At 46.9% G+C, this 15,000-nt stretch overlaps 1 protein-coding gene across 2 annotated transcripts in view; it reads right to left on the bottom strand.

The window, feature by feature from the left end:
* Nucleotides 1–15,000, bottom strand: part of Ak7 (adenylate kinase 7) — a 73,559-nt gene that overhangs the window by 4,190 nt on the left and 54,369 nt on the right. For both annotated transcript variants that reach the window (XM_021179123.2, XM_021179124.2), the window contains 2 exons: nt 12,497–12,694; nt 10,427–10,647 (listed from right to left, as the gene is read on the bottom strand). In XM_021179123.2, coding sequence (XP_021034782.1) covers nt 10,427–10,647; nt 12,497–12,694 — 419 coding nt within the window. The remainder of the gene's footprint in view (nt 1–10,426; nt 10,648–12,496; nt 12,695–15,000) is intronic.

Raw genomic sequence — 15,000 nt, 5'->3', positions numbered from 1 at the left:
GTGCTGGCCAGAGGACAGTCTCAGATGTCATCCTTAAGAACACTGTCCACCTACTTTGAGACAGGGACTGGGGCTCACCAATTAGGGTAGACAGGCTGACTATCAAGTCCCAGAGACCCTCTTGATTCCGCCTCCCCGGAACTGGGATTCCAAGAACATGACGCCATGCCTGGCAGTTTGAAACAGATTCTGGGTAGCAGCACTGAGGCTAGAGCTACACAGCTTTCATACTGCCATCCTCAGGGACACGAGGAGTTCCTTTAAGAAAAGGGATTTTTATTTTTAGGTTATATGTATGGTGTGGGGGGGAGGTGAGTGTATGCCATGTAAGTGCAGGTACCCAAAAAGACCAGAACAGGGCTCTGGATCTCCAGAACTGGAGTCAAGTGTGGTTACCAGCTGCTTGTCTGGGTGCTAGAAACCAAACCCAAGGCCTCTGGAAGAGCAGGGAGTGATTTCAACTGCTTAGCCACCTCTCCAACTCCAGCTCCAGCCCCTCGTCTTTTAGTCTTTCAGGGACCTTGACTGAGGCCAAACCAGGAACCCTGGCTTTGACACAGGAAAGAATTTCAGGCCTAATCAATTGTTACTGGAGGTTTTATCAAAGGCATCCAAAAAAGCCTCAAGCAGGAGAGTTTTGGAAAACCAGAGAGCTAAGAAGGAAGAGCATGCCCAAGTGTGGGTGTAAGCTTATCAAGAGAGTAAACCATGTTCAAGTATCGCACGGGTTCCTCAAAGGAAAGCCACAGTGAGTTGTAGTAGCATTGGCTATGTGCAGCATTTACCTGGCTCTTGAGTTATAGCTCAAAAGGTTGGTATAAAAATGTTCTCTGTCCGGGCGGTGGTGGCGCACACCTTTAATCCCAGCACATGGGAGGCAGAAGCAGGCGGATTTCTGAGTTCAAGGCCAGCCTAGTCTACAGAGTGAGTTCCAGGACAATCAGGGTTATACAGAGAAACCCTGTCTCAAAAAACAAAAAACAAGAAAAAGTTCTCTGTTTTCTGTCTCTTTTGATGAGTGAAATTAAAGGGTAGCGCGCCCAGGTGCCTTAGATGGAGTTATAACCCCATAAAGGTGAAACCAGAGGCCACGAGGATTGCACAAGGGGCGTTCCGCATCCATACTTTCCCCCTCCTTTGGGGTTTCCGGGGAGATTCCTAGAAAATGGTAGGTTTGTAACCGGGAGAGGGGACAGGCAGCTGGGACCTGTCCTGGAGCTTTCCTTTCCTTGCTGGTGACAGCCAGCCTCCTAGTGAGTGGCTCTTCTTCCTTCTCATTTCTCGAAGCCTTCCCCTGTCTTTCTGCTCAGCTGATCTCCTGCTTCCAACACAAGCATTTCACAGGCTAAGTGACCCCAGCCCCCTATGTCCCACAACAGACTTCTTCACATTGTCTTCTTCTAATTTTTTTTATTTGTTGTGCTCTTGAGAGAGGGTCTCGTGTAGCCCAGGCTGGCCCCAGACTTGCTTCTAGCGGAAGTGGATGATTCTCCTGCCTCTCCCACACAGGTGTGGGGATTGCATTTGTACAGAGCACCATGCCTGGATTTCTCAATGTGGTCCTGAGTTCTGTTTTGTTGAGATTTTTTTTTTTTCCGTATAGAAAATAAGTGGTGTTTTTTTTTGTTTGTTTTTTGTTTTTTTGTTAATTCTGCCTCCATCTGATTTTAGTATCACAGTAATATTGGCTTTGTAGAATGAGTTTGGTAGAGTTTCTTCCCACACTAGTTAATGGACCAAGTTGAGACATATGCAGGTTTGGCAGTGGGCTAGTGAGGTGGCTCAGTAGGTAAGAGTGCTTGTTGCAAAAGCCAAACAGGAGTCAAAACCTCCCAGAGTCCACATAAAACGTCTGGCATGGGGGCTGGAGAGATGTCTCAGTGGTTAAGAGCACTGCCTACTGTCCCAGAGGACGCAGGTACGATTCCCAGCACCCACACCACACAGCAGCTTACAAACCTCTGTTAACCCCAGTTCCAGGTGATCCAATGCCCTCTTTTGGCCTCTGTGAACACCAGTCCCACACACGGTACAGAGACATGCATGTAGGCACAGTTGCATGTGTGCTATAACCCCAGAGCTGGGGGTGACAGGGTACGGAGAGACAAGAGAAACGCCAGGGTTTGCTGAAATAGGTTCAGCTTAACTTCCGGTTCTCTTTCTTTTCTTTTCTTTTCTTTTTTTTTTTTTTTTTGAGAAACTGTCTCAAGGGAATAAAGTGGTGAGTGCTAAGCGGGACACCTTACAAACACCTCTGGCCTCAGAATGGTCACACATGTACACACACACACACACGCGCGCGTACACACACGGGGAGGTTGGTAGGATTCAGCAGCAAATCCACACGGGTCTGCGCTCTTTTTGTAGGAGATTTTAGTTACTGCTTCAATACCACTAATCGTTTGGATTATTTATAACTTCTGGATTTAATTTTGATAAGTCATAGGAATTTTGAGATTTATCCGTTTATTCTAGGGTTTACAGATTTGGGGAACATACATTTTCAAAAGATTCCCTCGTGTGTGTCCAGTTTCACGGGGGTTAGTGAGCACAATTCCCTTTGTATCTCTGATATTATCAGTTTGAGTTAATGCTATTTATTTATCTATTTATTTATTTATTGACGTGATTTGAGCCAGGGTTTCTCTGTGTTGCTCTGGCTGTCCTGGATCTAGCTCTGTAGACCATGCTGGCTTGAACTCACAGAGACTCATCTGCCTCTGCCTCCCAAGTGCTGGGATTAAAGGCGTGCGCCACCACGCCCGGCTGGGTTGTCAATCTCAATGTTTTCTTTTTTTTTTTTTTGGTTTTTCGAGACAGGGTTTCTCTTTATAGCTCTGGCTGTCCTGGAGCTCACTTTGTAGACCAGGCTGGCCTCGAACTCAGAAATCCGCCTGCCTCTGCCTCCCGAGTGCTGGGATTAAAGGCGTGCGCCACCACGCCCGGCTCTCAATGTTTTCAAGGCCGGTTTTGTTTGATTAATCCTGTCTCTGTGGATGCTGTTCTTCTATGCTCTGGTCCCTCCACTTCTGCCCTGATCTTTCTGTGTTGCCATCTATGAGGCTTGAGTTGTGTTGCTTCTGCCAAACTCTGTGTTGCCTCCTTAGGACATTTATCTGTGTAATCCTGCCTTTTTGTTGGTGGTGGTGATTCGGGTTTGGTTGGTTGGTTGGTTGGTTGGTTGTTCGGTTTGTTTTGGTTTTTTGGGGGTTTTTTAAATTTTAAATTTTTTAAATTTTTTATTTTTTCTGAGTCAGGATTTTTCTGGCTGTCCAGAGAGAAGAACTCGCTGTGTAGACCAGGCTGGCCTTATACAACTCCAGCTAGCCTGGAACTCTATATCCCACAATATAGACTGTGATGGCCTTGAACCTATGGAAATGTGCCTTCTAAGTGCTGTCCTTAAGAGCAATGTGCCACCATGCCTGAACGTCCAATGTTTTATTTGTGTGTTTGCTGTGTGTTGCTCTGTTTTAAATGTGACCGTTACAGCCCTCCCTCTCAGGACTGCCTGGCCTGCTTCCCAGAGATTCTGCTCTCATTTCCATTTGCCTGCAGGCATTTCCTAATTTCCTCCCTGAACTCTTCAGTGACCCACCATTCATTCAAAACTGTGTCCTACAAGTCTCCGCTCAAGTATGGAGTTTCTGAGGTTTCTCCGGCTTATGTTTTCTGACCGGAACTCCACCGTGGTCTGATGAGAAGAGTTCTTTGAAATTTTTGCATTTGTTAAGGCGTGCTGTGTAGAGAAATTTCACATGCTGCTAAGGACAATGGGTACTCCGTACCTCTTGGATGGACTATTCTGTAGATGCCTGCTAAATCTTGCTGATCTGCGGTACAGTTTAGCTGTCTTGTTTTCTTTGTGAGGTTATGTTTGGACGACTTATCTAAATGTGAGCCAGGAGTAATGAAGTCTCTCACTATTATTGTATCAGGACCTACAGTGCCTGCTAAGCCTTTGCAAGTCTGTTTTATAAAAATTTACAATTGTCACATCTTCTGGATGAATTGTTCCCATTTTTAGTATGCAGTGTCCCTCTTTGTCTCTTCTGTCTGGTTTTGGTCTGAAGGCTACTTTATGAGGTATAAGAGTCATTGTGCCGGGGGCTGGTGAGATGGCTCAGTGGGTAAGAGCACCCAACTGCTCTTCCAAAGGTCCAGAGTTCAAATCCCAGCAACCACATGGTGGCTCACAACCATCCGCAACGAGATCTGGCGCCCTCTTCTGGAGTGTCTGAAGACAGCTACAGTGTACTTACATATAATAAATAAATCTTTAAAAAAAAAAAAAAAAAAAAAAAAAGAGTCATTGTGCCAAGCCAGGCAGTGGTGGTGCACGTCTTTAATCCCAACACTTGGGAGGCAGAGGAAACTGGAACTCTGAGTTTGAGGCTAGCCTGGTCCACAGAGCTAGTTCCAGGATAGCTAGAGCCATATAAGAGACTCTGTCTTGAAAAACAACAACAACAACAAACAAAAATTACTGTGCCAACCTGTTCTACAGATTTCATTTTCCTGCTAGATTGATTTCCACCCTTGGACACTAAGTTTTATTTGGTTTTAAAATGTTTTACATTATATTCCTTGTGTGGGTGTACGTGTACGTGTACGTGTGTGTCTCCGTGTGTGGATGCGTCTCTTCTCTCTCTCTCTCTCTCTCTCTCTCTCTCTCTCTGTCTGTCTCTCTCTGTCTCGCTGATGTGTGTGTGATGTATATGTGTGTGTCTGGTATGTGTATGCCATGGTATATTTGTAGAAGTCAGAGGTCTACTTGTGAGAGTCTTTTTCTCCCTTACCATGTGGGTCTCAGGCCTACCAGCGAGCACCTTTAACCCCCTGAGCCCATCCCCCGGCTCCACTCTCAGCTTGGGGTACACTTGCTAGCTAAGTGAGTTTCTTGAAGTCAACAGGTAATTGGATCCTGGTTTCAATCCAGCCGCTTAATCTGCACGTATCCTCTCTTGGTGAGTTGAGTCCATTTGAATTTAAGATTCTTTTTTTTTTTTTTTTTAAGATTTATTTATTATACATAAGCACACTGTAGCTGTCTTCAGACACTCCAGAAGAGGGCGCCAGATCTCGTTACGGATGGTTGTGAGCCACCATGTGGTTGCTGGGATTTGAACTCTGGACCTTCGGAAGAGCAGTCGGGTGCTCTTACCCACTGAGCCATCTCACCAGCCTGAATTTAAGATTCTTTTTGAGAGAGGTTTGCTGCTTCCAGCCATCTATCTGGTCAGCTGGTTGACTGGTCTTCACTGGCATTCTTCCTCTTCCTCCTCTATGTGGGCTATATAAACTAACTCTTTCATCGTCACAAAAACTCCATGAAATAGGTAACACCTTTCTCTTCATTTTCAAGATGGGGACTATGAGATACCAAGGGGAACAGAAGTGAGGTTCTGTAGAGAAGGGAACAGGATTTGAGCTCTAACAGCAAAATTACGAGACTAATAAAAGCAATTTGAGTTTCTGTTATACAACATTTATGGTAGGAGACTCCAAGAACCAAGGGAAAGAAAAACAGGAAACAGGCATGTGGGCAGGTCCCTGTCCTTGAGTGTATGTACAACTTAATTGCATCTTTGGCAACCCTACTCCCTCCCCTTCCCATACGGACTTTTAGTGTTTTAGCTTCACTAATATTTTAAAGTACCCAGTCAGAATATAAGGCACCCTATATGAGAGACAAAGAAGCCAAGAAAATATAAAAGGCATGATATCAGTCTCTCTGGCTTTGAAGAAAAATTTCCAGAGATGGTGCTAGTGAAAGAAAATAAAATTTGAGACCCGTGATTCATGTAATTTATGTCAAATAGCCCAAAGAGTTGTTTGTGAGCTTTGAAACCTGGGCCTGAGAACATAGCAGAACAGGCCCTTCTTTAAGACATTCCTGAGGCTGCTTGGCCATAAAGATAAAGAGAATGTCTGGACTGGCCCAGCGCCTCCCTATCTCCCGCCCTTCTGACCTAAGTTAAATGTTATCTGCATGTACAGTCTGCTGATGTTTAAATGGACCAATCATGTGAAACCGCGCCAATTCCTCCCCCAGCCCCAGCCCCTTTTCTATAAAAAAAATCCCTAGCTTCCAAGCCTCCTGGTCAAATCCACTGTCTCCTTCGTGAGATACATTTAGACTCGGAGCTCTGCCATTAAACTACCTTGTGTTTTTACATCAAGGCGTTCTGTTCTGTTCCTGATTCTTGGGTGCACGCTGAATCAGGAATTGAGTGGGGGTTTCCCCACTAGGTTCTTTCACTAGTACTCAAAAAGCCATGTCCTATTAAAGAGACTCGGGGTCCCATTTGCCCATTCAGACCTCCTGCAATTTGTTTTTGGAAGTTCTAATAAAATAGTAAAAGAAAGCCAGGCATGGTGGCACACGCCTTTAATCTTAGCACTTGGGAGGCAGAGACAGGCAGATTTCTGAGTTCGAGGCCAGCCTGGTCTACAAAGCGAGTTCCAGGACAGCCAGGGCTACACAGAGAAACCCTGTCTTGAAAAAACAAAACAAAACAAAAAAAAAAGTAAGAGAAAGGCACTGTGCAGACACCCACAGAGAAAATGCATGACATGAGAGGGGAAAATCCTTAAATTCTGAATGAGCATAGACAGACCTGTCAGAAAAATGGATAACGTCAGACTAGCCTCTGCTTACAGTCTTGATGTGAACAAGCAAAGCAGAGAATGTGGAATTGGCGAGAACGCAGGGACTCAGTTGCTGGTAGAGGATGTGTGGGCCGGCTTACATTTGTGGTGGTTTGAAAAGCTGTCCCCAGCTAGAGAAAGTACCCAAGGAGCTAAAGGGATCTGCAACCCTATTGTTGGAACAACATGATGTACTAACCAGAACCCCGGAGCTCTTGTCTCTAGCTGCATATGTATCGAAAGATGGCCTAGTCGGCCATCATTGGAAAGAGAGGCCCATTGGACTTGCAAACTTTATATGCCCCAATATAGGGGAATGCCAGGGCCAAAAGAATGGGAATGGGTGGGTAGGGAAGTGGGGGGCGCTATGGGGGACTTTTGGGATAGCATTGGAAATGTAATTGAGGAAAATATGTAATAAAAATATTAAAAATCAAAAAAAAAAAAAAAAACAGCTGAAGCTGCCACTTTAAAAAAAAAAAAAGAAAAGCTGTCCCCCATAGTCCTGGGTGTCTGATACTTGATCCCTCCTTGATGGCGCTACCTGGGAGGTTTAAGAGGTGTACCCTTACTAGAAGTAGTGAAGACTAACTTCGCTTTGGGTTTGCTCTCTGGGCTTCCTGTTTGCAGTTTGGAAGGCTGAGGCCTCAGCTCTCAGCTTCCAGCTCCAGCTGCTGTTAGTCACGTGATACCATGCTGTCTCTGCCATTGAGGACCCTAGCTAGGCTGGCTGGTTTTATGCCAGCTTGACATGAGCTATAATCATTTTTAGGAGCAGGGAACATCAATTGAGAAGATGACCCAACCAGACAGACCTGTGTTACGGTTTCCTCATCGATGACAGATGTGAAAGGACCTAGCACGTTTTGGGCAGTGCCACCCCAGGCAGGTGGTTCCGGGCGCTATGTAGAAAGCAGGTTGAACAAACCATAGGCCAGTGAGCAGCACCCTCCATGGTCTCTGCATCAGTCCCTGCCTCCAAGTGCCTGTCTTGAGTTCCTTCCATGATAGACTGTGACATGGAACTATAGGCTTGAAACAAACTTTACTCCCAAAGTCATGGAGTCTTATCACAGCAATATAAACCCCAAATAAGACACTGCCCCTCTGGAACCATGAGCCTAAATAAAGGTTTCCTTCTGTAAGTTATCTTGCCCAAGGTGGTTCATCGAAGTGATGGAGAAGTAACCAAGGCAGCCTTGCATAGAGAGAGGCAGTTTAGACATAGGTATCAATACTTCAACGACCATGTGTAGTCTGACTCAGCAAACTTTAGGCTGTAGATATTACTCAGTCCCTCAAAGTCATGGAGGACAGGCGGGGCAATAGAGGAACCAGGGCGCCCTCATATCCAGAGCTATAAAGACACACTCACACCCTATAATGTAGGCAGGAATTTTCACATGCGTGTTACTAATGGCTGTAACTGTTCTAGTCCTGTAAAGAGACACCATGATCAACACAGCTCTCAGAAAAGCAAGCACTTAATTGGGGGCTTGCTTACAGTTCCAGAGGGTTAGTCCATGACCACCTCTGTGGCACGCAGACAGGCATGGCGCTGGAGCAGTAGCTGAGAGCCTCACACCATGGTCTACAAGCAGCAGGCACAGAGTAAGACACTGGGCCTGGCATGAACTTTTGAAACCTCAGAGCCCAGAACCTCCAGCAAGTACATACCTACTCCGACAAGGACACACCTCTTCATCTTCCCCAGACAGTTTATCCAGTGGGGACAAGGCATACAAATGTTTGAGCCTGTGGGGGCCAGCCACATTCAAACCACCATAAGCACAGACGCACTATCAATGTTCGGTCGGTACTGAATTGAGCATCTCCTGCTCCCAGCCCTGATGTCTGTGTCAGAGCACAGGGTTAACACCAGAAACCACTAAATAGACTCTGGACTTTGACAGATCTGAGCCAATACATCTCTAGAATGAGCAAAGAGCGCAAGGCCTGGGGATGAGAGAGGCACAGACCTCGTGCGTCTCAGGAACATGGCTGGCTGTCCAAGCAGCAAGAGAGTGCTTTTGTTCTCCTCGTTCTGTATCATTTGCTGGCTGAACAATGGCATGTCAGGCAGCCCCACCCCTTCTAGCCCGTGCATAGGTGTATGTGTGTGTGTGTGTGTTTATCCTGGGAGATGTTTCTCCTGGGTTCTCAGATTGAACTCAGGTCTCAGAGTACCAGGTTTATGCAGTATGTATTCTCCCCTTCTGACCATCTCCCTGCCCACGTTTGAAGGCATTAGCCTGCTGTCTTCTCAGATCTCCAGGTGCTTGAATAAGGCATGACCTAAAGATGCAATTCCCAGTGCTGGAGAGATGGCTCCATGGTTAAGAGCACTGGCTGCTCTTCTACAGGACCTGGGTTCGATTCCCAGTATCCACAGGGCAGCTCACAACCATGTGTAACTCCAGTTCTGGGGCATCTGATATCCTCTTCTGGCCTCTGCAGGCACTTGATGCACATAGCGCACAGACACACATGCAGGCAAAACACCCATATACAGGAAAAAAAAAAAAAAAAAGATGCAATTCCTGTCTGTGTTGCCAGCCTCTGTGTTGACACACGGGTGTCCTGGTATGTGCTTAAGAGCTTGCCTCCCCACTACCCACAACCCCGAAGTTCCTTTCTTGGTACTGACGGAGTGCCTGGTATAGGTCAGGCCCTGTTCAAGGCAGTAAGAACACGAAGATGGCAGAGAACAAAGACAGGATACCAGTGCTCACACGGCTTAAGTTGTCTGTGCCCAGAAAAGGCAGGGAGAGGTAAGTACGGAAAAGCCCCAGTATGTCAGATAGCATAAAGGGAAGGAAGGAGGAAAAGGAAGCATAAGCGGGTGCTCTGGAGAGAGGCCAGAGTGGGAGTTTCACATGGGTGGCAAGGGAGTCTCTTGGCAGTAAAGACATAAGGCAGATGGGGAAGATGAAGGGAGGCTACATTCTTCGAGATGGGACTGTTAGAAGCACTCAGGTCACACTGGACCTTGTGGGCCACTGGAAGTAGTACTGACGTTTATCCAATGGGGCTGGGAAGCCCATGAGGAATGTCAGCAGAGACTGGGTGGCTGGCGCCGTGCGTTCTGGAAGTGTCCTCAGGAAGAAGTGTGGACAATGACTGAAGACAGCGAGGATTGACCTTGTAAATCGAGCAAAAGTCACTGACGGGGAGCCAGACGTGGTGGTTCGAAAGTGTAATGACAAGAAGCTGGGAGGGTGAGGCAGGAGGGATTGCCATCAATTCGAGGCCATTCTGGACTACAAGGTGAGTGAGAGGCCAGCCTGGGCCCCACACTGCTGAGAGCTTGTCTCCAAACAAACAGAAAGTGGCCCAGAAATGGAGAGACAGATGCGATGGCCTCGTGCACGTCATGCCTGCAACGTTATACGTCTGTGTGTGTAGTAGTATGCTTTTAACCATTTTATTTGTTATTCTGTGTACACAGGTATTTGCCTGAATGTATGTCTGTACATCACATGCATATGGTGCCCACGGAGGCCAGCAGAGGGCATTAGATGCCCTGGACCTGGAGCCACAGCTGGTTGTGAGCCTGCATGTGGGTGCTGGGACTCAACACCCAATCGCTTTGGAAGGACCGCTGATGCTTATTTACCCACAGAGCCATCGGTAAGCCCGTATCATGGACACTCATGGGCAGTGGTACTCAGTAAAATACCACGGATACCTCCTTTCAATGGTGCTCGTAATAAGGAAAACTATCCGGAGTTTGTTTCCATGCTGGCCTAAGTGACAGGCCCAGCCTTGCACTCACCCACTCCTCCCAGCGGGCTATCTTCTCCGCCATCTCCATGGCCTCCTTGTGTTCGCGTTCTGCCGTCTGAGCAGCCTCCTTGGCCAGGCGTTCCTCTGCTGCTTTCTTCTCCTCCTCTGCCTTTTCTTCTTCTGTTAAGCCGTAATTCCGAGGCTTCCCGATCTCTTTGATGAGCTGTTTGATAGCAAGTCTGTTCTGGGCGTCTTCAAGTTTTCCTACATCTTTAAATACGAGAAGAGAAACAATCTGCACATGGACCCTAGACATGTCTGTGATTAGAACAACACTCTTCACAAGGGTGGGAGGCAGGGTCCATCAAAGTAGCATTCCCCACTTGGCAGCAAGGGTCAGAGTTTCACTTCTTAAGGGCGACCTCTACAGCGGGAGTGTGAGAAACAGGGGTGGGGGGGGGGGCTGGAGAGATGGCTTAGTGGTTAGGAGCACTGACTGCTCTTGCAGGGGTCCTGAGTTCAAATCCCGGCGACCACATGGTGGCCCACAACCATCCATAATAAGAACTGATGCCCTCTTCTGGTGTGTCTGAGGACAGCTACAGTGTACTTAGATATAATAGTAAATAAGTCTTTATTAAAAAAGAGAGAGAGAGAGAGAAACAGGGGTGGGAAGATTCTGCCTTGGCTCTCACAACTTTTTCTGATTGTTTGCAACAAGGTTGCACTATCTGGCCATCAATAGACTGGAACTCATATTGTAGACTAGGCTACTAGGTCTCTGTCTTTCTGAATGCTGGGGTCACAGGCACACAACATCTAAGCCCTTTCTGAGTCCTGGAAGTCACCATTGATCTGAGTGGACAGGCCCGGGAAGGGACTGTACTAGAGTCTGAATTTGTTTGCCTTTGTCTGTGTACATGGTGCGTATGTGAGTACATGCATGCGTACGTGCGTGCGCATAGGTGTGTGTGCATGTGTGTGTGTCCCATATGTGTGGGCACTCATATGTTATAGGTGCACATAGACATATGTGCACATGCATGTAGAAGCTGAGGTTGATCTCTCAGGAGTCTTTAGTTGCTCTCCAGTTGTTAATTAAGGCATGGTATCTCTTTAACCTAGAGCTCACTGATAAACAACCAGTGTATCTAGCCTGCTTGCTTAGGTAACCTTCCTTCCATAGCTGGGATTACAGGTGGGCCGCCATACCCATCCAGCGTTTATGTGCTGGGGCCACCCTGCTATCATATGGAGCCTTCCCCTTTGCTTTATATCTTTTTATTTATTTATTTATTTTGTTTTTTTTTTTTTTCAAGACAGGGTTTCTCTGTGTAGTCCTGGCTGTCCTGGAACTCACTCTGTAGACCAGGCTGGCCTCGAACTCAGAAATTTGCCTGCTTCTGCCTCCCAAGTGCTGGGATTAAAGGCGTGTGCCACCACACCCAGCCATTATTTTATTTTTAATTATGTATGTGGGATGGGAGATATGTGCATGTGTGTGCACATGCCTGCAAAGAACAGAAGAGGGTAATTTCCACAGCTGGTTTCCTATGCCCACTTCATGACTAACAGTTTCTTTTTCTTTTTCTTTTCTTTTTTTTTTCCCCCGAGACAGGGTTTCTCTGTATAGCCCTGGCTGTCCTGGAACTCACTTTGTAGACCAGGCTGGCCTCGAACTCAGAAATCTGCCTGCCTCTGCCTCCTGAGTGCTGGGATTAAAGGCATAGGCCACCATGCCCAGCACTAAAATATCTTACTAAGTGGAGAGTACAGAGGGGATAGTTCCATTTGGGGCAGCTAAGGGGTGAGCCGACCAAAGTTAAAGGCAGGAGAGGTCTTCAAAGCAGACAGCAGCAAGCGCACGCTTCTTTTCAGTCATAGACAGTTTTACATTGGATCCTGAATCTCCTATGTTTCTGTGTGATGATAACATTCCAACACCCTATCCTCCAGGAAAATGGCTGTCCTGGAGGAGTGCTCCTGGAGGAGAGCTCTTTTGACCCAGTGGCTTCTTGAGCTCTGTCAGGCACGCTTTAAACCTGGGTCCTCCCTCAGCCCCATGATCCCAGTCCCACGTGCACCAGGGGTTGCTGGGGTCTCGGAAGTCACTTCGTACCGATATGTATTGGGTGAATTTCAAGCTCGTCGAAGTAGTTGAAGACCGTCTCATCATCTGTATTGATGTCCCGGTAGTGGCTCAGAGACCGGAGGAATCGGTCCTGGCTGTAGTGAGTTCCTGCCACGACACTCTCCGGGAGATTCATCACCCGCTCCTTCAGGAACTCGTCAGATGCGTCCAGACCGCACACAAACTCTGGGGAGAGGAGAGAGAACTCTGGGGTCAGCAAGCAGGGTTGGGATGGATGACCACAGCTAAGCAACACGTCTGGCCCACAGCCTCGACCTCACATGGCGGCCTTGTCACCTTTCCTGGGGGAGAAATGCATGCAGACCCCACGGCTCCAGAGAACTGACGTCCAACTGGCAGTTCATGACCTCTGTTTTCTCTTCTCTCCCTCCCTCTCCCCCTCCTCTCTTTCTTCCTATAAGATGATGTTGTTAAATAGAAAACCTCTAGAAACCCTGTGACAGTCACAGCTCTAGTCTGTCACCCATGGATGCTGAGGGAATGACTCCCCCACAGGACAGGAGAGGCTCAATAAGGTTGTTTTTCTGGATTTTTGTTTGTTTTTCCTTTTTTATTGTTTTCAAGATTTGTTTTTTGTTTTTGTTTGTTTTTGTTTTTATTTCTAGTTATGTATGTGCCAGTGTGTATGTATACCAAACTCAGACCCTCTGAAAAAGCAGCCAGAACCCTGTATTAGTTACTTTCTGTCGCTGGGATAGAACACCGTGACCAAGGCAACTTATGGGAGGAAGGCTTCTTTGGGCTTATGGTTCCTGAGGGATGGGAATCCAACACTGCCATGAAAAGTGCCAGGCATGGCAGCTGGCACAGCAAGCTCAGAGCTCACCTCATGAACTGCAAGCACAGAGAGACAGGACAGACAGACAGACAGACACACACACACACACACACAGACAGACAGAGAGAGAGAGAGAGAGAGAGAGAGAGAGAGAGAGAGAGAGAGAGAAGAGCTGGGAATGACATGAATCTTAACTCTTTTTAAAAAATATTTATTTAAGCCGGGCGGTGGTGGTGCATGCCTTTAATCCCAGCACTCGGGAGGCAGAGGCAGGCGGATTTCTGAGTTCGAGGCCAGCCTGGTCTACAGAGTGAGCTCCAGGACAGCCAGGGCTATACAGAGAAACCCTGTCTCGAAAAACCAAAAAAAAAAAAAAAAAAAAATTTATTTATTCATTATATGTAAGTACATGTAGCTGTCTTCAGACACTCCAAAAGAGGACATCAGATCTCATTATGGATGGTTGTAAGCCACCATGTGGTTGCTGAGATTTGAACTCAGGACCTATGAAAGAACAGTCAGTGCTCTTAACCACTGAGCCAGGACCAAATCTCAATTTTGTTTTTGTTTTTGTTTTTGGTTTTGGTTTTGTTTTTTTTCGATACAGGGTTTCTCTGTGTAGCCCCGGCTGTCCTGGAACTCACTCTGTAGACCAGGCTGGCCTCAAACTCAGAAATCTGCCTGCCTCTGCCTCCCGAGTGCTCAGATGAAAGGCATGCACGCCACCACGCCCAGCTCCAAATCTTAATTCTTTTTTTTTTTTTAAAGATTTATTTATTGATTATACGTAAGTACACTGTAGCTGTCCTCAGACACTCCAGAAGAGGGAGTCAGATCTCTTTACAGATGGTTGTGAGCCACCATGTGGTTGCTGGGATTTGAACTCTGGACCTTCGGAAGAGCAGTCGGGTGCTCTTACCCACTGAGCCATCTCACCAGCCCCAAATCTTAATTCTTAAAGCCTGCCTTGTCATCAGTGTCATACTGCCTCCAAAAAGGCACACACCTCTGCATGTTCAGATGCCCGAGTCTATGGGGACATTCTCTTTCAAGCCACCTTTAGTTCTTCCCTGCCGAGCCATCACTCAGCCCTTGGAGAGGTTTGATCCCGCTCAGTGCTTGATGCATTTTGAACTGAACTGTACCCAGTTGCCTCCATGACCTGTGTAGGCTTTACCAGGGATTATTTGCAAAGTGAACTCCTCAGAGGCGTTTCACAATCCTAAACCGGGCAGCCCTGGGTTTTTAAAGCATTAACTTCCTTCTTCCTTTTGCTAAAGTGTAAGTCTGCACTAAGGAGGTGTCTGAGAAATCCTTTTGGGTAGTTCATGTTTCTGCCCCTGGCTCCAGAGCCCACAGTACCTATTCCTGAGCTAGCAGGATAGCTCAGCAGCTAATGCGTGTTGGTGCCTGGCCGAAGCGAAGCGGTGCACACCTTTGATTCCAGTGCTTGGGAGACAGAAGCAGGCAGGTCTTTCTAAGTTCAAGGCCAGCCTGGTCTACATTTTAAGTTCCAGGGAGACCAGGACTACAAAGGAAGACCCATCTCCAAAGTAAATATATATATATATATATATATATATATATATATATATATATATATATATATATATATTACATACTCTTCCAGAGGAGCACAGTTGCAATTCCAGAGTTTAAGTTCCTAGCCCAAACTGGGCAGCCCAAAGCTCTC

This window comes from Mus caroli, unplaced genomic scaffold (genome assembly GCF_978045245.1).
Source record: "Mus caroli unplaced genomic scaffold, Mus_caroli_1 scaffold_14, whole genome shotgun sequence".
Taxonomy (NCBI): Eukaryota; Metazoa; Chordata; class Mammalia; order Rodentia; family Muridae; genus Mus; species Mus caroli.
Note: the sequence above shows the minus strand (reverse complement) of the source record. Positions and strands in the feature narration are given on the sequence as shown.